Below are 25,931 nucleotides of genomic sequence, written 5' to 3' on the forward strand. Positions count from 1 at the left end.
TATAGTTGTCATGCTTAAGTTATCCTACTATAACTCTGGTCTCGTACATAAGTTTGTTTTTCTAAAGAGATATCACCAGTATTTAACCTGGGGCTGGAGGTAAAACTTCAGTAATTTCTGGATGCATAATGTAAAACAACAAACGCACACAACTGGGACGGAGGGCTCTGATCTGTTTATATCCCGTTCCCTGGCAGGGTGGGAGGTAACACCCCTCCCCCTTTTCTCGTAGTAAGAATACGAATTGCCATCTAGAATCTTAATCCAGCCTCTCCCAAATGTAGCGTTCAAATGACTAGACGTGGCCGTCAGTCATTTGAATGCTACAAAGAAAATGAGGGGCTGCTCAGAGGGGGAAGTGTAGACCTTAATTACTAAATAACTTGAGATCCTGAATTTGTTTTCCGTGTCATTTACTGGGCACGTTTTCATGCGGCCATCACAGGTGCCTGTTAATATTTCCTAAATATCGCCACCCTTGGCGTTATTCCTGAGATAACGCTCCAGCGTGCCGTTACAGAGAGCCCAATCTGAAAAACCTTCTTTCGCTCAAAAGCGTCATCGCAACGCCCTTCAAGCCAGATCCAACTTCCTGTATTGACACTAAGGGCAAAGCTAGTGTCCGTACTGTTCCCTAGTGAACATGTATTTGAATATTGGCTAATAGCGCATCCTGACAGCAATGTATATTAACATACATAACAATTCCAAAAATGGAATTTGCAAAGCTGTGCCCCCTGTCTCTGTACCGCCCACAGTTTGCCCTTGGTATATTGGAAAGAATATGCAACATATTGCTGTTTGAGGTCTAAGCTACTTTAGTAAACATTTAACCAGTGACTGCAGACTTTGGATTGTGCTTGTGGTACAGCAAATAATCAATGTACGTTGTTTTAAAGGTACAGTATCAATACTGAATGACTGTAATTAATAGTTTACACCAGACAGTAAGAAACCTAAGGGGAAAATAAAACTATATGTTATGGTTACACTATCTATGTATATTGAAATAATTAACAAGTGGTTGCTCATGTTCCTTGGGCTAATGAAATATCATCTGTAGACAGCCAGAGACCAGTCACATGATAAAACAGTATAAAGGTCATATAGACCTGCTGGGCAATGACCTGAACAAATCATTCTTTGATGGGACCTTTGTTTATTCATAGGATCAGATATAGTTTTAAAAAGTACAATTTGCCGTGTCGTGTCTTTAAACAAAGATTGGTGCGGTTTTATATACACTTGGGCAGTCTCAAACCAGCACTCTGTCCATTTACAGACTAAAGGAAATTATACAGTGCTATGGCAGCCAAATAACCAATCTCTACTCAGATTTATTTTTCCTTTTCTTCTTGGACTTAATACAGTGCTCTGTGCTCTCTATAAGGAGCTCAGTCTCTTCTCCTGGAGGACTCTCTCTGTGTTTATGTTTACTTTTCTTTTTTCTGATTTTAGCGTCTTCCTCTTCCGTTTGTGGTGCTTGTTCTTCATCCTCAGTGTGGGCTTTAGTCCTCCTCTTTTTCTTTTTGGATTTCCTTTCCTCTTTTTCTGTATTCAGATCTTGTTCTTCTTCGTGTTTGTTGTCCTTTTCGGTTTTCCACTTTTTCTTCTTCGCAGGTCTTGTGTGTTCCTCTTCTGTAGTTTGACCGTTTTCTGCTCTGTGCCCATTGAGCTCCACCTCGTCCACCACCAACTCTTCCTTGTCTTCCGTTCTCTTCTTTTTCTTCTTTGAGGGTTTTATAGTTTCCTCTTCTGTAGAACAGCCAAACGCCTCCTTGCTCTCCATCATCGCTCCACGGTCTGCCATCTTCTTCTTTTTCTTCTTTGAGGTTATGTTCTCATCTATCGAAGGAGCGTGTTCTTGGTCATGACCATTGAGCACATCTTCCACCAACTCAACACTGTCTGCCATCTTCCTCTTCTTTTTCTTCTTTGAGGTTATGTTCTCCTCGTCTATCGAAGGAGCGTGTTCTTGGTCATGACCATTGAGCACATCTTCCACCAACTCAACACTGTCTGCCATCTTCCTCTTCTTTTTCTTCTTTGAGGTTATGTTCTCCTCGTCTATCGAAGGAGCGTGTTCTTGGTCATGACCATTGAGCACATCTTCCACCAACTCAACACTGTCTGCCATCTTCCTCTTCTTTTTCTTCTTTGAGGTTATGTTCTCCTCGTCTATCGAAGGAGCGTGTTCTTGGTCATGACCATTGACCACATCTTCCACCACCTCAACACCGTCTGCCCTCTTCCTATTCTTTTTCTTCGGCACTGAAGTGTCAGAGGGACGGTCCTCAACCCCTACCCCACCAGCATTGTATTTGGATGGTTCCTTCTTTCCATACTTTTCCATGAAGGCTCGTTCCTGCTCTTCAATTCTAGACAGCTTTGCGCTCATTGTGAGGCCATGTCTGGCACCTCTAGGAAAAAAAAGGTGGAATGAAAGGTTACTTAATAAAAAATAAGAGTAGGATGTCCTTTGAAGAATAAGGTTGACTTTCATGACTGGTCTTCCTAACAGCGACCACTGGAAACCAGCCAAGAGTTGACAAACTTACTTGTGAGCCGTTCGGCCTCCACAAATCTTCATTAGATCTTCATCCGTCATCCTGTTTAGGGAGAACACATTTTAATAACGCTCAAACAAAAAGCACCGTATTCTACAACAGAATATTTTACGTAAAAATAATAAAGTAGCTCACAATAAACCTCAACATAATACTACAACTGAACTACAAGATTTGTAACAACTATCATAATGGTCTAGCTCTCTACTTCAGTCACTGATTTGATTAATACAACTGTCCTCTTAACAATAATGTTCACCAGTGTTTTACCGCTTTTTCCTAAATATGCAGTTTAGATGGAGGAGACAATTCCCATCACAACAGAATTATTTTATCTCGGGACATAGCGGACCAGGTGTGGCACATATGAACGACAGTTACATGATTGACACCATAATATAGATAGGATCAACAATAATGACCGACAGTGTTGTTAGGTCTACAATCCAACTCCTATCAATGTACTTAAGTCGACAGTACAAATGTAGAAAGTATTATTAGATCGACAATAATATCCCTAACGGTAACATACTATCTACATTCAACCTGACAATACTGTAGACCAGGGAGGTTGCCGAGCCGTCTATACCGTCGACCAGGGGCACTGCCGTCCCGACTATACCGTCGACCAGGGGCACTGCCGTCCCGACTATACCGTCGACCAGGGGCACTGCCGTCCCGACTATACCGTCGACCAGGGGCACTGCCGTCCCGACTATACCGTCGACCAGGGGCACTGCCGTCCCGACTATACCGTCGACCAGGGGCACTGCCGTCCCGACTATACCGTCGACCAGGGGCACTGCCGTCCCGACTATACCGTCGACCAGGGGCACTGCCGACCCGACTATACCGTCGACCATGGGGATTGCCGACCCGACTATACCGTCGACCATGGGGATTGCCGACCCGACTATACCGTCGACCAGGGGGATTGCCGACCCGACTATACCGTCGACCAGGGGGATTGCCGACCCGACTATACCGTCGACCAGGGGGATTGCCGACCCGACTATACCGTCGACCAGGGGGATTGCCGTCCCGACTATACCGTCGACCAGGGGCACTGCCGACCTGACTATTCTGTCGACCAGGGGCATTGCAGACCTGACTATACTGTCGACCATGAAAATTGTCAACCTAATGTTGTCGACTTTCTTAATGTCGACCAAATGAATGTCTAGCTGTGAACAATGCCAACTTTCAGAGATGTCATCATGGCTGTTTCCAGTTAACACAGACTAAGGGCTAGATTTACTAAGCTGCAGGTTTGAAAAAGTGGGGATGTTGCCTATAGCAACCAATCAGATTCTAGCTGTCATTTTGTAGAAGGTACTAAATAAATGAAAGCTAGAATCTGATTGGTTGCTCTAGGCAACATCCCCACTTTTTCAAACCCGCAGCTTAGTAAATCTAGCCCTAAGACTGTAAAACAGATTTATGCCGGTATAAAACGGCATTAACCACTTTCTCATGTATGAATAGATTAGTATTTTTCATTTCTGAGCTTGTTGCAATTTCTCACAAAATTTAGAAAATTAAATTAAAGTATCTGCTCAAGTTTATAATGTATATTCCGCCTCCGTACCCGTCTGCCCCATGCACAACACTGATCATTGACAACACGTACTTTGTCGCAGAAGACAGATCCAGCTTTGCGTCCTCATCTTCGCTGCTGTCGCTGTCTGAAGGAGACAATTCTTCCACTGGCTTCTCCCCGCCGGACAGCAGTGTGGCGGACTACAAATACCACACAACATAACACACCGTTAAAGATCCACCTTATCGCATCGACGCCACATTCACCTTTCCATCTAATTCCAAGGACTCGGTCACACCTCAGCGCTGAAGTGTCTTACAAACCACACCACGCATATCTCTTGTTTCCGGCGCTATATGTGAACAAGCTCTTCGTATTTACATTAACTTCTCGCTATTCAAGATAATGAACATTAAAACAAAATAAAAATAATCCACATACATTGGGGACAGGCACGTACCTTAATGAAGCGACCGTATAGCATATTAGGATGGCTTAATGCTTTCCGAGGCTTCTTGTTTGACACTGTGGTGTTGTCCTCCGTGAGTTTTTTCACCTGAACACCATCCTAAAAAGAGGAGAGGAGAGATCCAGACAAAAACAATTAGGACACAGCTATGAACATTAAAAACAATATTAAAAAAAACAAAAACAAAAAATTTTTTTTTATTTATTTAAGCCAGAGGTTTGGAAAACGGTTTATTTTTTTGGATAAGTTCAGCTTTTAATTTGTAATCTCAGTTCTTAATCGAGAATGACACTTTGGCTTTTTATATAATAGGCGGGCGAGTGGAGAAAAGCAGGAGAATGTCAGCTCACAGAACAAGTGGGCAGGGAACCGGCTTTGATGGCCGCGCTGGTTTGTGGAAGAAAGGGGCATTTTATACCGCTAATCATTTCATGGAGGTGCGCTAATCTTTGTTTCAGCGTCTGGTCGCCTATCACCTTTTATTCACGTAAAATAGATATCGACTGTGATTTGTTCAGAATTTAAACACAAACACTACACAATTGTAATGAAAGGGATTTCATCTTTTGCGTTTAGTCACGTTAGTTTTAGTCTCAGTAATAAGGAAAAAGTTAAATAAATGGACTGCTGAACAGAATTCCAGCAAACAGCGGGGGTCAGATGGCTGGGACCCTATCATAGCCCCAGCTGCCGTCATAACGCTAGTCCGGTCAGGATGCTCTGCGGCTCAGCTAGAAGGGTCACGGCGCTCTGCGACTCTGCTAGAAGGGTCACGGCGCTCCGCGGCTCTGCTAGAAGGGTCACGGCGCTCCGCGGCTCTGCTAGAAGGGTCACGGCGCTCCGCGGCTCTGCTAGAAGGGTCACGGCGCTCCCGGGATCTCTGAACATTAAACTGACAGCGCATTCACCTGTTTCTCCTATTTTCACTTAGCCCTTTTCAAGCAGGATTATTGTGATTATTTTCCCCAAGTCATGAATCTCAGACACTATATTTGTATATATATATATATATTTTTTTTTTTATTATAATTATTAAGAATTATTTATGACATTGGATTTTCAAATATCATTAACTCATTTTTTTGGCAGCTAATTTGATTTTTGCAATCATGGGTAGCATTTTTTTGGGCATAATGAAATTCAATTTATGCTACACCACATTGTTTTTCAATATTACTCTGAATTTTGAGTATCACGCTATTTATGCCTTTTGGAGGCCATTAATGTTAAATTAGGTGATGAATAAAATAATTTTTTTACACTGCACCACGGTGATCTCATCAGAACGGTAATTAATTCATCAGCGTAACACACTTAGGCTTGGTCTCCTAGACCCTTTTTATCCTGAAATTGTAATATATAAATATTCTACAAGTACAATGTTATCACCTCTTCCCCCTGGCCAAAGAACGATCAGGTGGTACATCCCATTTAAAGGTAACATGTATATGAATGCACAGGTCGGGTCTTAAATAACCATGCAATTTGAATTTGCATTTGTTGTAAATTTGGTCACCTGTGTGCCCACCAGCTCCTATTACTGGGGGTAATATATCACAGCACAAGTCCTAAATACAAGCTCGATACTCACCTCATCTGGCTCCACCGAGAGGCTGGAAGCGGTTTTATTGAAGACGTGATCCCACCAATGGAAAGTGAACTGCTCGGCAGGATTATGTCCCACCTAGAACGGAACAGGACACTAGGGGTTAACCTTGCTAAACAGGGAGATCCGTGACTTGTAGAAACAACACACGCTAATGCTGTTAAAAAGCAACGTTACAGAAAAAAAAAAAAAAAAAGACGTCTCTAAAAAGTGTTTATAGCTCCTGTTTTTTTTTAATACAAACAAAGGCAAAGGACCGGCATATAATGAGATTCACTTACCGGATTGCAGGCTTAAATGCTTTGATAAAAATATGAACCAATAGTTTCTTTTCCACGCCATTGCACCATGTATAGAGAGACACACGGCCACCATCTTTACCTTGCTTGTCAAAACACTGTGTCTGTCTCGGCAGTGCATCTAACTAACACACTGGTACAATAATCCAGGGGGTGGACAAAATAATAATTCGGATGTCTGCAGGTCTGACCTAGGACCCAGCAGGATCTTTTAAGCAGCCAGGGAATGTGTCAGTTTTAAGGCACATTGGCTACCGGGTTCCTGGGATTTGTACAGACCTTCGATAATCAGCTAATGGAAAGTTTAATCCTAACATAACCGCTACATCACGCCATGACCGGCATGACCGTAGACAACGAAACACTAAGGACTCTGTATTAGAATTCTGCATACACCTTGCAAGACATTTTGTCTCATTGAGGTGAGAAGGAGGAAACCTTCTGGTCCAACGTTCCAGCATAACTTTGGGACAATGTGACAATCTCTCAGACAAGCCCTGGTTTATACACTAATGAGATCCACACCAGGTCCGAACAGTTAGAGCAGGTTGCTGTATTACAGCGGTTCTTACCCCCGCTGCGTCGGACTTCACTTTAACTTTAAGCGCTTCCGAAATTCCATCCTCGCGTTTGCCAAGACCCTTCCCTACAAAAAAAAAAAAAAGAATTATCACAAAAACGGACAATTTGTGAAGATCGTGCCCAGCACATGTAGAAATACAATGGTCTACATATAAAAATAACTGCGCCGTGCAAAAAAACAAACCAAAAAGGAAAAAATAGACTACACCCAGACCCCAGCAACAGCCGGAAGAATAACAAAACTTATTTATTTATTTTACTGGTGGTTTTTAAATGTACCGACGCCTGGCAATCATGTAAAGGCAGAAGGCTTGTTTATTCAGATTAATTAAATGCGTTGTGAGCCAAAGCAACCAATCAGATATTGCCTTTCATTAGTGCGACTTCCACTAGGAAGTGATCCTCTGATTGGACGATATCACATTCGTACGATTGGCTCCACAGTATGAACCGGTATCCGGCATAGGCTGTACACAGAGTAAAGAGACGTTACCTTCGGTCCAGCCGTGTCTATGTAGGAGATCCACAGCAAATTTCATGCCTTGGCTCTTTCCGTTGGATTCAGCGGCCATGTCATACACAGACTGTGCTAGATGCGAGTTATCTCGTCTTCTCCGCAAGTGTACAGGAGGGGAACGATTACTGAAAATAAATATTTTATGGATTTGGATAATGATAACCAAACACTTCCCAAAAAGAGGAGCATGTAGAGGGTATATAGAACGCCTTAACGGTGTTTCCAACTCTATCACTCAAATCACTTACCCCGCTCCCTAACCAATAGTAATAGTACGTTGGTGGGAGTTCTTCCTCTGGGACCCCCAACCATTCACGTTATTCAGCCCTGGGGGGAAACTACAGAAACACTTTCAGCACTGTTGTGTTCTCTCATTAGTAGGATGTACCCGACACAGACACGCAATGGGGTTCAGAGCCGCCGTGTCGGACGTATCCTACTACAGAGAGAGCAAAACAGCGCCGAAAATGTTTGTCCGGAAGCCCTGGGTGTAAATTTATCAAGCTGCGGGTTTGAAAAAGTGGAGATGTTCACTATAGCGACCAATCAGATTCTAGTTATCATTTATTTAGTGCATTCTACTAAATGGCAGCTAGAATCTGATTGGTTGCTATAGGCAACATCTCCACTTTTCAAACCTGCAGCTTGATAAATTTACACCCAGGACTTAATGATCACAAAACCTTTTATTTGAAGCTTCCTGTACATCAGTTTTAGTAAATGTCCCGTAAGGTGTGGAAATGCTTCTACAACACCACGTGGTATGAGGACCGAGAACGCGACCATAATCCACCAATAATACTATTGTCGAATAAGTGAGTGATATTAATTATTAGGTGGAAATCTCAATGTCTCTGTCAGTTTGTTGACTTATATATTTTGTTTGTTTAATAAATGATTGAGAAATTAAATATTGTTATTTGATGTTTATTCTTTATTAGACACATTGTTAAAAACAATTGTTACAACACTGATTTTCACCAATTATTATGCATGTTATTTTATCCTTTAGGATTCAACAAACAGATATTTAAAAGAAAAAATAAATAAATCCCAAAACGGTTACTTTTAACAGTATCATTAATTAAACTGAACCTAAAGGACCGGTAAACCTACAAATTGCAGATTTTAGCTATGAACAATGATGGTAAAATATATTGCTTGGTTACCCCGACGCTCAATCCAGGATGCCATGTTTATCAGGCATCAAAACACAGTAAATATTTCACAGAATTATGACAACATCCAGAGAGCAACCTATAAATCATTTTATGGCACTTATTAATTAAAGGGGGGGGGGGTTCATATGACTCCAACCACGTGCCATACCAGGGAGGTTTTGCTTATCTCGTGGGGGGAGCTCAAAGAAAACAAAATGACAGGCGGGCAGATTAACAATCATCATCATCATTTTATTTATATAGCGCCACTAATTCCGCAGCGCTGTACAGAGAACTCATTCACATCAGTCCCTGCCCCATTGGAGCTTACAGTCTAAATTCCCTAATATACACACACACACACACACAGACTGACTGACAGACTAGGGTCAATTTTGACAGCAGCCAATTAACCTACTAGTATGTTTTTGGAGTGTGGGAGGAGACCGGAGCACCCGGAGGAAACCCACGCAAACACGGGGAGAACATACAAACTCCACACAGATAAGGCCATGGTCGGGAATTGAACTCATGACCACAGTGCTGTGAGGCAGAAGTGCTAACCACTGAGCCACCGTGCATTTTAGTCCTGGTAACGTGTCTTGTCTGATCACCAGGATATCAGCGTTGCTCTCGAACGTCACCCCCCCTCCCCTACAAGTGGTGCCCATACAATTAACAAGTGCCTACTTTCAAAGTAAACAAAAGAACTATTCAGACTTTCAAGCACAGGGAAATCAGGGCAGCAGCTCACACGCCACCACAACATCCATAAACAAGGACTAATTCTACAATATATCATGTTAAAATAATTGTAATTCTCTGACGCTATCCACCAGTCGTTGAACTACAAGTCCCAGCATGCAGCGATGCCAATAACCATGCTTGGGGGGACTTCTTGCTGCTCCACAAAGATTATTTTTATATTTATTTTCTTCCCACCCTCAAATTGATCTGAAGTCTAACTTTAAAATATATTTAATATATTAATGTTATATAAGGAAAAAAAATTAAAATTAGGTGCCAGGGTGTTTAACCAGCCTGCAGTATGCAAACACAGGCTACAGGCAGGGCAAAATTACACAAAATATCAGTGTATTAGACACAACAAGCATCACACCTACCTTACATAATGCAATAACTTTCAGTGCTGCTTATATATCAGTCCCAATGGAAGAGGACAGAGCTGGAGAAATACAATGATCAAATAACCATCAGCTGCCAGCAGAAGCATGCACTACATGGGCGCCGCCATCTTCCCGGAAGTGATGTCATGGGTTAGACAACAGTGCCATCTAGAGAGGGAGGATGGAACTGCCTCACTCCTTTAGCAAAGGCTGGGTGTAAAGAGAGATCATTCAAGTATTAATCAGCTACATAATACTGTTCCTCTTCTTCTGTAACATATTTACCAAATGTCTCAGGTTTTACAGATTTGCACTGGGCAGTTGCGTGATAAAATTCCACTTTTTTTATGCATGTTAGATGCATTCTTGCCATATATTCTTAATAAGCAGGATTATTTCAAATGCAAAAAATGATCTCATAAGCAAAGCCAGCAAAGATGATGCAAGAGGGACCTGGGCAACCTGATCCGGTGGCCCTCTAACCTTCATAAGGGTGGTTGCCCTGCTCTCCTGGGAGGTCTCCCAGAAATGCAGGAGTCTCCTGGACATTTTGGGAGAGTAGACAACTATGCGTTAAAGAAAAGCAGCTAATGATTTTCTAGAGACTAAAGTGTCTTTTACATTTCTGTCTCCATTACTGAAGTCATGTTGTCTTACCTGTCAGTCTTTGATTATATCTTGGTCTCCATGAAAATGGCCACCTCCATAGACAACAATACATGGACATAGAACACAATTTCTGAACTGTGTCATCATGCCACAGATGGCGAAGCCAACCACGTCTTGTACTGGCTCAGCATCAGGGAGAATGCCAGACTCTTCAGGGAGTGAGGGAGATCACCCCTATTTCAGGGAGTCTCCCTGACATTCAGGGAGAGGTGGCAAGTATGAATTGCCCAAACATGCAACATTCTGCAACAGTTTGGAGCACAAATGCACAGTTATCCTCAGAAGAGACAAGGGCTGGAGTTACCCATAGGCATGGCCTATGATGTCACAACCCAGCACCACACCTCCCAGCCTTGATAGTGGTTGCAGAGCACCGGTCTGTGGAGGAAGAAAGGGGGGGGGGGGGGATGCTGCTGTATTCTCTGTAGTCTAACGAGTTTCTTCGTGATTCCCATGTGCTAAGGACTACATACACACTGGAGTTGTAATTCTGCGTTTCATTTGCACTTCCAAGTCAAGCGCATGCAGACGGCTGCAAAGATAAAAATTTGTATCGTCCACGTTTGCATTTAATTAATGTCGCAGTGCATTATTTTAACGCCTCTTGTTCCATTTCAGGGCACCTGACGTGCATTGACGCATTTGGAAACTTGCATTCATCCCCGTGGCAGCCCGTTATAAACACAATGAGAGGCAGCTTAGAAGCGTTTCCACATTCGTTTAGCCTGAATAAAATAACAACTTCCTGTTTTATCCAGAGATTTATTAATCACGATCATCATCATCATTTATTTATATAGCACCACTAATTCCGCAGCGCTGTACAGAGAACTCACTCACATCAGTCCCTGTCCCATTGGAGCTTACAGTCTTTATTCCCTAACACACACAGACAGACTAGGGTCAATTTGATAGCAGCCAATTAACCTACCAGTATGTTTTTGGAGTGTGGGAGGAAACCCACGCAAACACGGGGAGAACATACAAACTCCACACAGACAAGGCCATGGTCAGGAATTGAACTCTTGACCCCAATGCTGTAAGGCAGAAGTGCTAACCACTGAGCCACCGTGCTGCCCAACCCATCGTCATAATCAGCATTTATTTATATAGCGCCAGCAAATTCCGTAGCGCTTTACAATTGGGATTCTATCTTTGGCCTGTGATGGAACAAAGTAAAACGCTATCTTAAGTCTAAGGTTGTCTTAGCTGCTGGCCAACCTGCATTTCAATAACTCTGCATAGATTGGACTGTAGGGTCTGGCAAAAACAATGAGGACCCTTCATGGTGTGTTGCAAGATTAAATGTTTTGAACCAATACCTCCTATGTCTGTTGTGCTAGATACACTATATGGACAAAAGTATCCAGACGCTTGACCATTACATCAACAGGGACTGTAATGACACTGTATTCAAATACATATTCTTTAATATGGAGTTGGTCCCCCTTTTGCAGTGGTAACAGCTTCCACTGTTCTTGGAAGGCTTTCCACAAGATGTTGGAGTGTTTCTGTGGGAATTTGTGCCCATTCATTCTGTAGAGCATTTATGAGGTCAGGCACTAATGTTGGATGAGAAGGTCTGGCTCGCAATCTCCGTTCCAGCTCATCCCAAAGGTGTACGATGGGGTTGAGGTCAGAGCTCTGTGCGGGCCAGTCAAGATCTTCCACACCGAACTCATCAAACCATGTCTTTGTAGTCCTTGCTCTGTACACTGGGGCACAGTCATGTTGGAACAGAAAAGGGCCTTCCCCAAACTGTTGTCACAAAGTTGGAAGCATAGCATTGTCCAAAATGACTTGGTATGCTGAAGCATTAAGATTGCCCTTCACTGGAGATAAGGGGTCTAGTCCAAACCCTGAAAAACAGCCCAATACCATTATCCCTCCTCCACCAAACTTTGGCATAATGCAGTCAGGTAGGTAACGTTCACCCGGCATCCGCCCAGACTCGCCCATGTGACTGCCAAACAGAGAAGTGTGATTCGTCACTCCACAGAACACGTTTCAGAACGACCCATTTTGTATCACAAATGTTTGTAAATGGAGACTGCATTTTTAGATAGGTGCTTGATTTTATACTCCTCTAGCAACGGGTCTGATGGAAACACCTCAATTCAGTAATTAACAGGTGTGGCCAAATACATTTGTCCATATAGTGTATAACTAGATTTACACTGGGAACAAGTACTGACGACAATCGTTCTTTTTCCGAACCATAAATTAGCAGCTTCCGCTGGGCTATTTCATACAACCCTTAGTACCGAGTTAGTTCTACTGCAAGAAATAAAATAGCCATAAATACCTTTAGTCGGACAGTATCCTATATTATAAGGTCACTCTATCAGCGTCTCTTGTTAATGAGGTAATTAAGGGCTGCGAGGGCGCTGTCCTCAGTTAGGAGTCACAGTGGGAGGTAAAGGAAGATTATTTGAGACAGTTTTATATAGCACACAGGTCAGATCATTATTGTGATAAGTGATATAGGGCAGACAATGCGGATTGCAGTGTATAAAAATCAGGTGTCATTGGTGCTATTGCTCTCTATTTAGAGTTTTAGGGCTGGATTTACTAAACTGCAGGTTTGAGAGAGTGGAGATGTTGCCTATAGCAACCATCAGATTCTAGCTGTCATTTATTTAGTACATTCTACAAAATGACAGCTAGAATCTGATTGGTTGCTATAGGCAACATCTCCACTTTCTCAAACCCGCAGTTTAGTAAATATACCTCTTAGTCTGTGACTAAAATGTATCCAACATTCTAAAACGCATCAGAACAGAACATTAAATATATATAAAATGATGTATTTGTGTCTAATGAAATACGCTGAACTGTTTAATTTCATGTTTAAATATTAAAGTATTTTAGTTTAAGGACAAGAGTTTGCATTTATAAAGAGACCAAGTTCTGGATCAACTTTACAGTAACACCCTCCCAGGTTTGTAGTTTGAATCTTTTGTGTTTGTTTTTACTCAATTATATTTGCAATCCATTAAAACAAAATGTTCAGTTCCTCACTGCAAGCGCCCGATTGCATTGCTAGGTCTGCTTAATTAAAACGCCAGCATTAAGAAGTGATTTTCTACCACTTGTCCCTAATTTACCTATAGAGAAAACAACGTGTCCTTAGTTTTTTTTAGCCAAAGCAAAGCGCTCAAGTCTATAAGGTATGTGCAAAATGAAATGGCAAAAATTTTCAACGAACATGTAAAAAAAAAAAAGATTGAAGAATAATTCTGCCACTTTAAGGTACATATGGAAAAATACTGATGGTCTAAAGAGAATCAGGGGGGGAGCGCAAATTGACATTCTGTCTAGGTATAATCACTACTTAAACCTGTTCGATTTTCCCAGCTTTGAAGTAATTCATAAAAAGGAATATTTATCACAAAGTGTAATTTCGCCTTTGATGTCGGTGACATTTACAAGTAGCGCCTGGGCTCCGGAGAGAGACAGCGTAGAAGAGGAAATACAAATACGGTAATGTGGTACATATTAAAATGTACATTAAGCCGAGCAAATAAGCGATGCGGTTTTAAATAAAAAAAGCGTAGAGGAGCGCTTTCAGTCATATCTATTTTGATATATAAAATGTACCTCATTATAATGAGCGATTTAATCCTTTTGCTGGATCGTGTTGTGAGCAGTGCGCTATGAGAATTTACAGCAACAGTAGGATTAGGGGTGCAAGGGTGATTTAATGGGGGGGGGGGGAAAGGGGAGGGCTGTCGAATTTTATCAAGAGCTGACGCAGCAGGAAAAAAAATTCCGGTGGCCCAGTGACCCAGCCCAAGGTAGTTATGGGATCGGCCTTGGGGGCCGATGCCCCCCCTGTCCCCTAGCCCCCAGCATAGGCAAACCGAGGGGGGTTTACTTATGCCTGGAAACCCCCCTCCAAGCCTGGGGCACTGTATAATTGAGGTGGCTGGACCCTGCCCCCTGCTTCACGCGGCTCTGCTTGAAAAGGGAGAGCTGTGTGCACCTAACAGTAGTGCACGCAGCATTGTCCATATATATTATGGGAATAGGAAGAGTTGGAGAGCAGCCAAGCACTGTCTAATATTATAGCCATGCCCCATGCATGCTGGTCACGCTCAAATCCTGCGTTTGCCCCTGGGGCGAGGATAGCTACGCCACTCCTTCATTCTAACTGTCTGGCCCTGCTGGTTGCCCCACCCCCCTTTCCCCCGATCCGCCACCGGTGTTGTACATGGTTAGCAATCTAGCACATTAGCTTGTCCAAGAGGCTTCCACTCAACAGCCCCCCACAGACAGGGGCAAGTGGGCATCCCATAGTAGACTATCATAGGCTGGGTCACTTGAAGCAGTGTTAGTTTTACCCCCAGGCCTGGTGCCGCCACTATACCAGCTCCGTTGTGAGTCTGTGACGAAAGCCAGCAGGTGACCGAGCCAGAAGTAACCGGCTTTCGAGCAGGGTGACCAGAGAAACCTCAAAATAATTGAATTTGCATCCAACAAGAGACTGAAATCTGAATATGTCTGGTGCTGGTGTATTGATTTTTAATTCACACTCCTTCAACAATTGCATTAGCCTTTGTGAGATCTAATTTTAATGAATATTTGATTGTATATAACCTGTATTTGTATTCTGAGGGACACGATAGAATGATTTTAGTGTAGATGAGTTAGCTGAGGGGGCCACACTAGCAGCCAGTGACCGGGGTGGGCATATTGTAAGTTATGAAATATGCAGACCCCAATCCCTCTTTCCCGTATAATATTCCCTTCAATAATAGATAATGGTATATATTTGTGTCATACTAGTCGCATGTGCAGAGATACCAGCTGGATATCGCAGTGGTCTACCCCCAAAACGCGGCAGTTGCCCAGTTATAATCTTAGCGAAATGAATCGGATCATTGTTGGCATGTTGGTAGATCCCAGTGGAAGATGACTATGACAAGAGAAAGCCGAACGCACTTAAACACATCGACTGATACATACGGCGCTATCGCTGATTGGCCGCAGATCGCTGCCCCCTTCAAGAGTAAGGCGGCTCTCTGTCTTTTTGTGTGGGGGACCCCTTGACCTGCTTTGTGTGGGCACGTCATTGTGAGTCTAGAGGGGGTGTAGACACTCTGACGCCAGATTTAGCGCCGGAGGTCATCCTTGGTTGGTGGATTCAGGGCCATTTGGCCTTTCACTCATTTGGTTCAGTGTTCAGTCGTTTTAACTGTCTCACATTGAGCTTTTTCCACCACCAATTTATTATACTCTGACCTAATTTTGCCAAATTTACAGCTGTGTCTTTATTTGTAATTTACGGTATTAAGTTATAACATGTGGGAAGATTTAATGGCCTGAGGGCGGGGTCTTCCCGCGACGGCCTTGCCAGTGACCGTATAAGAGATCCAGCTTCCTGGGTGGAGATACGGCGTTATCTTGTCCACCCCTTTGCAAGAAGTCAATGAATATAATAGACAAATGACAATTAGAAGACATTTTAGCTATGAAAATGTTTGAGGACATGCAAAATATAGAACACTATTTAAAGGGACTCTAACCGGAAAATGATAGCGGCGCTCAATCCTTTTCCCGCTTGGACACCAAGCGACAGGGCTCTTTTGTTCATTGTTATTTGACCCCCAAAAAAGAGGCGGATCCAATGAGATCTACTGTATATCAGGGGACCCCAAAAAAAGGTCCTTTCATCTGGCGAGCGGATGTGCGCTTGGGAAAGCGGCGTTAATTATAAAAACTACAAGTTTAATTCATGAATAATATACAGGTCGAATATCCAACGGGCCCGGAATCGCTGCCCTTGTACACCCGAAGCCGTTAGCAATTCTCCCCAACATCTGATCAGGATTGGTCGCACACTTCTGCCAACGTTTCCGCCAATGCGTCCAGTTCTGACTGAGTAGCAGCTCCGTCCGACGTCCTGGCCAAAAAAATATGTCATATGTTATGAATGTTATTGCTAAAGCATCATTTAAACTTCAATAACCTAGCTAATACAGCAGGGACATCTTCTCGGACATGCGTACAATAAAAAAAAACATATTTTTTTTATCTTTCCTAAACGCTCAGCAAATCCTAATCTGTGGCCAAGTGACTACTAAACTTTCTATAAGCACCTGCGTCTGTTTCTCCATTATACAAACCTAGGCAGTTGGCTATGGCGCCCCGTGAATAGGGTGCTCCTAAAACACTGAATGAGTGACACAGGGCCTTATCCCTTTTCGGATATAAGTTCTGTTGCCTGGCGTATCTTGTGCGAAAAAGCTCTGCGCCAGAACGACACTTTACGCCAGTGAATGCAATTGCATGCAAGTCATGTCCGAACTCAACTGGCGCTTACGACAGGTGCGGAGAAGGGGAGGACGGACGTAGGCAATGTACGGTGAGAGCGTGCGCCCATCCGTTCGTCTCAAGTTCAAGGAATCTCTTAGAGACATAATTTTTAACCGTATCAGGCGTAAGTGCCGACTGATAGTGATGACTGGCCCGTACGCACGCCAAACCAAGCGTTTGCAAGTAAGGGAAACTATAAAAATGCATTTTATGTACAGTACCCATTAAGAATTTTTTTTGTTGCATGTGTTCTAATATGTTGCGCGTACGGCAAGCAACGCATAGACAGAGCGACAGATTCAACTGGAAACGTACATTGAGATCTGCTTGTATTTGAGTACGGGCAGATATGCATGCAAGTTTTTGAAACACAAGTTGCATTCACATTGGGGAATGTCTGAGCAGTGGGCACAATTTTCAAGGGGGGGGGGGGTGTAAAGAACCTCTTGAAACCGAAGAATACGAGAATACGTGAACATGACGTCAAAACATTCCAATCGAGACGTCAGTACGACATGGAAGATCTTGTACTTCAGCCTAAGTGGCCCCTTTAAGAAGGCGGCATCGACGTACTCACCAGGGTCTGGGGCTGTACAGCTGGCATAAGAGGAAACAACTGTGTGGGCGTCATAAGTGCTTCTTAAATGCCACCCAACGTCTGCATTTAAGTTTTTGGGGGGCTTTTAGTACAGACGTCTGTACTGAAAATATGGCACACATAAAATGAAGACAAAAATAAATAAATTGATTTTTCTTTTTTTTTAAAAAAAGTAGAAAAAATATGATGTTTTCTTCTCTGAAAAAAAATAAATAAAATCATCTTCAGCCTTGAAATGAACCAAAGATCAGCAGTACACTGAGATGTCTGTATATCACGATGGCCAAGAAAAACTACCTGGGATATTACAGGGGAAAAAAAAAAAAAAGAGTCACAGCTGCTGCAATATTACATGGAAACAATTTAATTTTATATTTCTTCCCTCGTATATACACCGTAGGTTATTTAATAACAACGGGCGCAGGTGCGGTGACTGGGGGTCAAAGGCGTCGGCTTTGATCCAGTTAGTGCAAGTTGCACATGGGGGTTAGGTGTTTAGAAAAAAACGTTCCCACAGAAATCCTCCCAAAATTAGAGCAGCCGGGATTTATTGGGGAAATACTGACAGGAAAGAGCTAAGTATGTGCACATGAATATATATGTGTGTGTATATATATATATATATATATATATATATATATATATAATACGTGTCAGAGAGAACAATGGCAAGCAGCCTACCAATTAAAAGGGGAAAGAAAAATGCTCCTTTGTATCCCCAGTGGAACACTCTCTATTATCAAAACAGGCAAAAAAAAAAAATGATGTTGTTTTTATGTATATGATTACACTAAGTACGTCTCCCATCGAGGGAAGCGAAAGCTTTCTGTTTCCATGGCGACCGCTGCCCCGCTGTATCCCGATCCTGTTTTGCTTCATATCCAGCAATATCAACATAATTATACATATATATTAACCCTTTTTAAGGTGGTTCCGGCCCCAGCGCTGGTACATGTTTGACTATAAGAGGCTTATTAGACTTTTTTTTTTTATTCCCTTGGACTGTCTGGCTAAGCTCTTGGTCAAACATTTTAATCTCATTTCCAGGGAGACTTTGCTGGTGTGTCTGAGCACGGCGCCCGCAGTACGGTCTAACGGCAGCCCAGAGACGCCAACTTGCTAGATAGATATTTGGAGGACAGCAGTAGCTGTAGGGGGCACCCCAACCCACTTGGAGATAGAGTTCCACTCCCCGATGCTACTTACCTTAGCACACGGGAGCTGGGGATGGCATCATCGGTTCCGCAGTCGGAGTGCGTGACCGGGGCCACCAAGAGGAATTTTTTCAGAAACTTCTTGGGGCCCCTCCTATAGCCCCTGAAGGGGTAGTGGCCACTCCAAGTTGGTGGCTCCTCCCACATGCATGCCAGGGCCCCAGCCCAAGGTCCCCTGCACCCCCCCCCCCTCCTCTCATGCGCCACGCTCCAAGGTCATGATGGACTTGGAGGGGCATTAAAAACACTAGACATTATGCTTTTAGGGGCCCCTTGACCAGTGGCCGCTATAGGCAACGCCTAGTCTTACCCTAATGGTAGCCCAGGCCCCCGGCCACACCACAGGTGTGATTATTATATAACGGGGTGGATGGTATTTAAAAAAATAATATGAGAGTGAAAATTCCCACTAAAAATTTATAGCATTTCCGCCCAACCCTAAACTCCGCCCCCAAATGGGCATATTCGGACAAAACAGCAGCTTTCCCATTAACCCACGCCCTTTTTTTGTCGGCCGTGAAATCGGACCCCCCCTGCCAAAATAGGAACAGTTGGGAGATACCTCTTTAAAGTCAACCACTCGTCTACGTTGGGTGGGGGCGGACATTTTGTGAGCTGAAATAATCGCTATGAGAATGCAGCCAATCAAATCGCTAGAAACCAGTGATATCACTGAGGCCTGAATGGTAAAGTTCACAGGGGAGGGGCCTTGACAACCCCAATGCTAGGAAATCTTGCGCTGGAGATCGTTACAGGCATTGCCACATTGATTTTATCTCACTTTAATTTCCATGTCAGGCTATATTTATAGTTATAGAAAGAATTAACCTTTAATACATTTATGTTCCGAATCCGCGCACAATTCTGCTCAAGCGCATGCCACCTACTGGGGAAAAAGGGGATTACACTTGACTCCGAACTATCATTGGTCATAGCGGTAAGCACGATGGAGCCTTTTTAGCAGATATCTCCGAACGGCTATCCTGAACGTTTTCTTTGTCAATCAATTTGTGGGCCTAATTCTAACCTGCCCCTTGATATATTTGCATTGTGCTTTCTAACGATACCCTCCTGGAATATAACCGAGGATTGCATTTGGTCACCTGCCAGGGCTTGTTTCATCGTGTGGGTGACCCTCCTCTGCGAAAATGTTATGTCTGCTGCTCAGTCGATCCACTTGTTTGCTTCATGTCGGCTAATATCTAAAGGGTATGCTGAGCTCCAAGCCACAGATCTACAAAAACAGCACGAGTGCGAGGGCGGGAACCTTGTGATGATCAGAGAATTGGGCTTCCTATCAGTCTGCGGTAAAGCGGACCCCAATCCAGTCATGTCTGAACCATTTACAAGCAACAGCACGCAGTTCTCCCTCAATTCGAGTCGACCACACCCTAGCTGGCCGGCCCTTACACATATTTACTGACACATCTGTGCACATTTTTGCTGACTCCTGTCATTGTTAACTCTCACAATATTAAAAAAATAAATAAATTGTATTTTATATAGATCAGTGTTTAATGCTCCTTTTAAAACTACGTTGTACTTCAATATGACTTAAGCAGTTTACTGCGGTCAGAGATCCTTAATTCTTAACATCCCGCTTGTCTGTTTTGTCCCCAGTTTTTGAGTCACGTGGGCAGGGATAGAACAGCCGGCAGACAATGGGATGTTCACAGCAGCACAGGATATTTCAGGAGACAGGTGTCCTGATCTGACGGGATCCGGTGGCCTGTCCGCTCGGGGGTTTGTTAGCGAGGACAGGGGTGCATGCATAAAATGTAAGCTCAACGGCTTCTACGCAGGAAGGAACGGCCCTGACACTGGGGGGGGGAAGTTGGTTCAGAGGAAATGTGAGGAAAAACTACTTCACAGAAAGGGTAGTGGATAAGTGGAATAGCCTCCCATCAGAGGTGGTAGAGGATAATACAGTAGAATATGCTTGGGATAGACATAAGGATATCCTTATAAAGAACTAAGGATCCAATAGGGTTTGAGGTCACCATAGGTTAGTAATGGGCAGACTAGATGGGCCAAGCGGTTGTTATCTGCCGTCATATTCTATGTTTCTAAGGAGCTGGATGCGGATCTCTGCTAGAAGATAAACCCTCCACCGGCGGAGAAATAACTCTCATTCATTGATTACTCCTACTAAGTGCGCTAATTAGTCTTGCTAGTTGCAACAAATTGCTCAACCAGAAGTGAACCAGATCTGAGCGGCAGAGTAAAAGAACACAAATTGATTTCATTATAAAGTTAAATAGCTCAAAGACAATATGCCACATGAATTATTGAAGCTGATCCCTAGCTAAAATATTGTAATAAGCGTATGAGCGTCTATTGGTGTGATCGTGTCTGAGTTCTGCTGCGGCTTCTTAGTAATTAGTATCGGTGATGTACTTATAGGAGAGATGTACGATATCATTAGAGTCTGGGGGAAAAAAATCTAAATTTAAGAATAATATCTACTGCCATGTACAATGCCACAGACATGCCATTCTGTCTGATTAATAAGAGCAGCGGGCTTCCTCGTTACGTGACTGCCTCTGCGCACTGCTTCATCATCACGTAACCTTCTCTGCATACTGCTCCCTCGTCATGTGACCGCCTCTGCGCATTGCTCCCTCGTCATGTGACCGCCTCTGTGCACTGCTTCCTCGTCCCGTGACCTCCTCTGTACACTGCTCCCTCATCATGTGACCGCCTCTGCGCACTGCTCCCTCGTCCCGTGACCTCCTCTGTGCACTGCTCCCTCATCATGTGACCGCCTCTGCGCACTGCTCCCTCGTCACGTTACCTCTGCGCACTGCTTCCTCGTCATGTGACCTCCTCTGCGCACTGCTTCATCATCATGTGACCTTCACTGCGCACTGCTTCATCATCACGTGACCTTCTCTGCGCACTGCTTCATCATCATATGACCTTCTCTGCATACTGCTACCTCGTCATGTGACCGCCTCTGCGCACTGCTCCCTCGTCATGTGACCGCCTCTGTGCACTGCTTCCTCGTCCCGTGACCTCCTCTGTGCACTGCTCCCTCATCATGTGACCGCCTCTGCGCACTGCTCCCTCATCATGTGACCGCCTCTGCGCACTGCTCCCTCGTCATGTGACCGCCTCTGTGCACTGCTTCCTCGTCATGTGACCTCCTCTGCGCACTGCTTCATCATCATGTGACCTTCACTGCGCACTGCTCCCTCGTCCCGTGACCTCCTCTGTGCACTGCTCCCTCATCATGTGACCGCCTCTGCGCACTGCTCCCTCGTCCCGTGACCTCCTCTGTGCACTGCTCCCTCATCATGTGACCGCCTCTGCGCACTGCTCCCTCGTCACGTGACCTCCTCTGCGCACTGCTTCCTCGTCATGTGACCTCCTCTGCGCACTGCTTCATCATCATGTGACCTTCACTGCGCACTGCTTCATCATCACGTGACCTCCTCTGCGCACTGCTTCATCATCATATGACCTTCTCTGCATACTGCTCCCTCGTCATGCGACCGCCTCTGTGCACTGCTTCCTTGTCACGTGACTGCCTTTGCGCACTGCTCCCTCGTCACGTGACCTCCTCTGCGCACTGCTTCCTCGTCATGTGACCTCCTCTGCACACTGCTTCCTCGTCACGTGACATTACAGTGTAGCATGGTGGCTCAGTGGTTAGCACTTCTGCCTCACAGCACTGGGGTCTTGAGTTCAATTCCCGACCATGTCCTTATCTGTGTGGAGTTTGCATGTTCTTCCCGTGTTTGCGTGGGTTTCCTCCGGGTGCTCCGGTTTCCTCCCACAGTCCAAAAACATACTGGTAGGTTACTTGGCTGCTATCAAAATTGACCCTAGTCTCTCTGTCTGTCTGTATGTGTGTATGTGTGTATGTTAGGGAATTTAGACTGTAATGGGGCAGGGACTGATGTGAGTGAGAGATCTCTGTACAGCGCTGCGGAATCAGTGGCGCTATATAAATAAATGGTGATGAGGGTTAACAAGTCTCTGGGTCCGTATGTTGTAGCATCAGGGGCAGAATTCAGTGAAAAGGAAGATTTCTCACAAACAGGTGACATTTTCCTCATTAATACTTCTACCTGGTTGCCGAGGGAGCCGCCAATGTCCCTCTATTAGAATGTCTTACTAATGATATCCTCTCCCCCCCCCCCTTCTCCTCACCTGCCCCCAGACCATTATAGCCAGCCGCACGAAAAAAAAAATCTCCTCATCATTACACGCAGGAAATGAAAGCCTCTTAGCCTTAATCAGCCAGCTTGCTCCCAAAGATGCGCTACTCATTATTATAATTATTAATATTATTTTAAAGGGGGGGGGGGTCATGCGTTGTAACCCTGGTGCCATGGAGACAGACACTGAGGGCATGGAAGGGTTAACGTTATAATGAGATTATATGCAGGATGTCAAGTGGGTTTTTCTTTTATTGGGGGGGGGGGGTTATATCTATAGCTAGGACCGTTTTTCGCTGCACAGTAAGTTCTAGTTTTGATTGGACAATTCACAGTCACTCTGTTTTTCTACAGACGTTTAATAATAGCATTGTTTGTTATAAAGTACCAAGGTCACAGAGATGAATAAGCGTTCTTTTTTATGTGTCGCAATGGAGAACTGACAGTAATATTAATATTATTTATTTATCATTATGATATATATTGTAATTAAAATATTATAATAATATTTTTTACTATTATAATAAGCACTTTTTTTTGTTTAAATATTTTTATTGAAAGTTTTACAGACAGTACAAGAAACAAGGAAATCACAGATCCCAGTAAACTAAATAGAGCTACTCATACTGAAAGCAAACATCTTACAGTACGATAATTACATTGTGATCCCCTATAATAATATATTTTTAATTAATACATAATAATTATAATATATAATAATCAGCGCTTTTAAAAGAACAACACCAGAAAATTACAGGTGAGTTATAATTCCCGTCAGCATGTTTAAAAAACAATTTCCTGCTCTACATTAACGAGCTGTGTTACTTATAATCAGTACCGCTCCTCTAGATGGGAAGGGGGGGGCAACTTTTCGGGTCCCTGCTCCTGGGGTCGCTAAGTAGCATTACACCTGTCCTGGTGCTCCCGAATGGTTGTCACCTTGGAAATATAGACAGAGTGTCCCCTATAGCACTCTAATAATGATTTGTGCCCTGTGATTCTTAAGTAATTGAATAGTGCCACCTTCAGAAAAAAAATTAAAGCGTGCCCCCTATAGAGATTAATTAGGAATGCACCATATATAAATGAATAAACAGTGCCCCTATTGCAGCGAAACAGAGCTGCCTGATGCAAGTGAGTTCATGTAGGGTAAACCTGACTGCTTAATAGACGACCAGCCAATCAGAAGCGGTCTCTCATTCTGACACTTATGATGTGAATGAATGAGTTAATTAATAAGATGAATGACTGGGGCCATCCTAATATACAGGGTTATATCTGGTGTCCAGTCTAATATGCTGAGACATATCTGCTGTCCAGTCATATATAAGTAGAGCCATTTCTAGTTTCCAGTCTAATAGGCAGAGCCATATCTGATGCCCAGTCTAATATGCAGAGCCATACCTGGTGCCGAGTCTAATATGCAGAGCCATATCTGTTGTCCAGTCTAATATACAGGGCTATATCTGGTGTACAGTCTAATAAATTCAGAGAGAGGAGAAACATAGGGAGGAGGACAGGAATAGGGGAAGAGCAGAGAGAGGAGGAACGTAGGGAGGAGGACAGGAATCGGAGAAGAGCAGAGAGAGGAGGAACGTAGGAAGTAGGACAGGAATAGGAGAAGAGCAGAGAGAGGAGGAACGTAGGGAGGACAGGAATAGGAGAAGAGCAGAGAGAGGAGGAATGTAGAGTGGAGGACAGGAATCGGAGAAGAGCAGAGAGAGGAGCAATGTAAGGTGGAGGACAGGAATAGGAGAGGAGGAACGTAGGGAGGACAGGAATAGGAGAAGAGCAGAGAGAGGAGGAACGTAGGGAGGACAGGAATAGGAGAAGAGCAGAGAGAGAAGGAATGTAGAGTGGAGGACAGGAATCAGAGAAGAGCAGAGAGAGGAGCAATGTAAGGTGGAGGACAGGAATAGGAGAAGAGCAGAGAGAGGAGGAACGTAGGGAGGACAGGAATAGGAGAAGAGCATGGAGAGGAGGAACGTAGGGAGGAGGACAGGAATAGGAGAAGAGCAAAGAGAGGAGGAACGTAGGGAGGAGGACAGGAATAGGAGAAGAGCAGAGAGAGAAGGAATGTAGGGAGGAGGACAGGAATAGGGGAAGAGGAAAAAGATGAGGAACGTAGAGAGGAGGACAGGAATAGGAGAACAGTAGAGAGAGGAGAAACGTAGGGAGGAGGACAGGAATATGGGAAGAGCAGAGAGAGGAGGAACGTAGAGTGGAGGACAGGAATATGGGAAGGGCAGAGAGAGGAGGAATGTAGAGTGGAGGACAGGAATCGGAGAAGAGCAGAGAGAGGAGGAACGTAGGGAAGAGGACAGGACTAGGAGAAGAGCAGAGAGAGGAGGAACGTAGGGAGGAGGACAAGAATAGGAGAAGAGCAGAGAGAGGAGAAGACAACTGGTCATATAAAGGGCAGCAACTGAGATAACAGCAGGAGCACTGGACGCATGGTATAACACTTGGATACGAACCAGACAGAGCGTTCCCAACAAGCTTACAAATAAAGTTTACACCGAAACAGATCAGACTATAGAACAATTTTGCCATCTACATTTGACCATATTGGATCAATTGTCTCTCACACGTGTCAGACACCTGAAGGGTAAATTAATCCAAAACACTGTGCTAAGCAGAAAAAAACATAGAAAAACAATAAAAAGTAATAAATACACAAAATCAATGTTATGCAATTTGCTTTTCTATAATATCATTATAAATTCTGTCGTTTTCAAAATGAAGTAAAAAAAAATCAATTATATTGAATATTACACAGTATATCTGAAATATACTTTTGATAATAACTTTCTTTTAAAAAAGCAAACAGCAAAAATATAGTTCAGGTGACCGTATATAACAAGATCGATACCATACACCGTGGATCTTTTTTTATTATTTTAATATTTTTTTTTAATCTTTTTATACAATGACCAATTAAATATTACTGATGGTTGGCAACTATTATCCGAGATTGGTTTAGTCATAGCTAGGTCATTAATCTGTCTGTGTATTAGGGGTGTGCACGGCATTGCAAGGTTATATTTTAGGGGGGGGAGCAGACCACACCACCTGCTTCAAGTCTCCCCATTAAAAGTATTA

At 43.6% G+C, this 25,931-nt stretch overlaps 1 protein-coding gene across 2 annotated transcripts; it reads right to left on the reverse strand.

The window, feature by feature from the left end:
* Nucleotides 1-1,139: 1,139 nt before the first annotated feature.
* On the reverse strand, nucleotides 1,140-10,008 carry GPATCH4 (G-patch domain containing 4). Of its 2 annotated transcripts, none has more exons than XM_075192985.1 (8): nucleotides 9,870-10,008; nucleotides 7,557-7,705; nucleotides 7,054-7,127; nucleotides 6,168-6,260; nucleotides 4,568-4,675; nucleotides 4,198-4,307; nucleotides 2,559-2,609; nucleotides 1,140-2,420 (listed from the first exon to the last, which is right to left on the reverse strand). In XM_075192985.1, exons 2-8 carry the CDS (start codon nucleotides 7,633-7,635, stop codon nucleotides 1,328-1,330), a joined length of 1,608 nt encoding a protein of 535 aa, XP_075049086.1. In that variant the 5' UTR covers nucleotides 7,636-7,705; nucleotides 9,870-10,008; the 3' UTR covers nucleotides 1,140-1,327. The 2 variants fall into 2 exon arrangements, with proteins under 2 accessions (XP_075049086.1, XP_075049087.1); XM_075192986.1 differs by having other exon boundaries at nucleotides 9,865-10,008.
* Nucleotides 10,009-25,931: the final 15,923 nt, after the last annotated feature.

Source organism: Mixophyes fleayi, chromosome 12 (assembly GCF_038048845.1).
Source record: "Mixophyes fleayi isolate aMixFle1 chromosome 12, aMixFle1.hap1, whole genome shotgun sequence".
NCBI classification, from domain to species: domain Eukaryota; kingdom Metazoa; phylum Chordata; class Amphibia; order Anura; family Limnodynastidae; genus Mixophyes; species Mixophyes fleayi.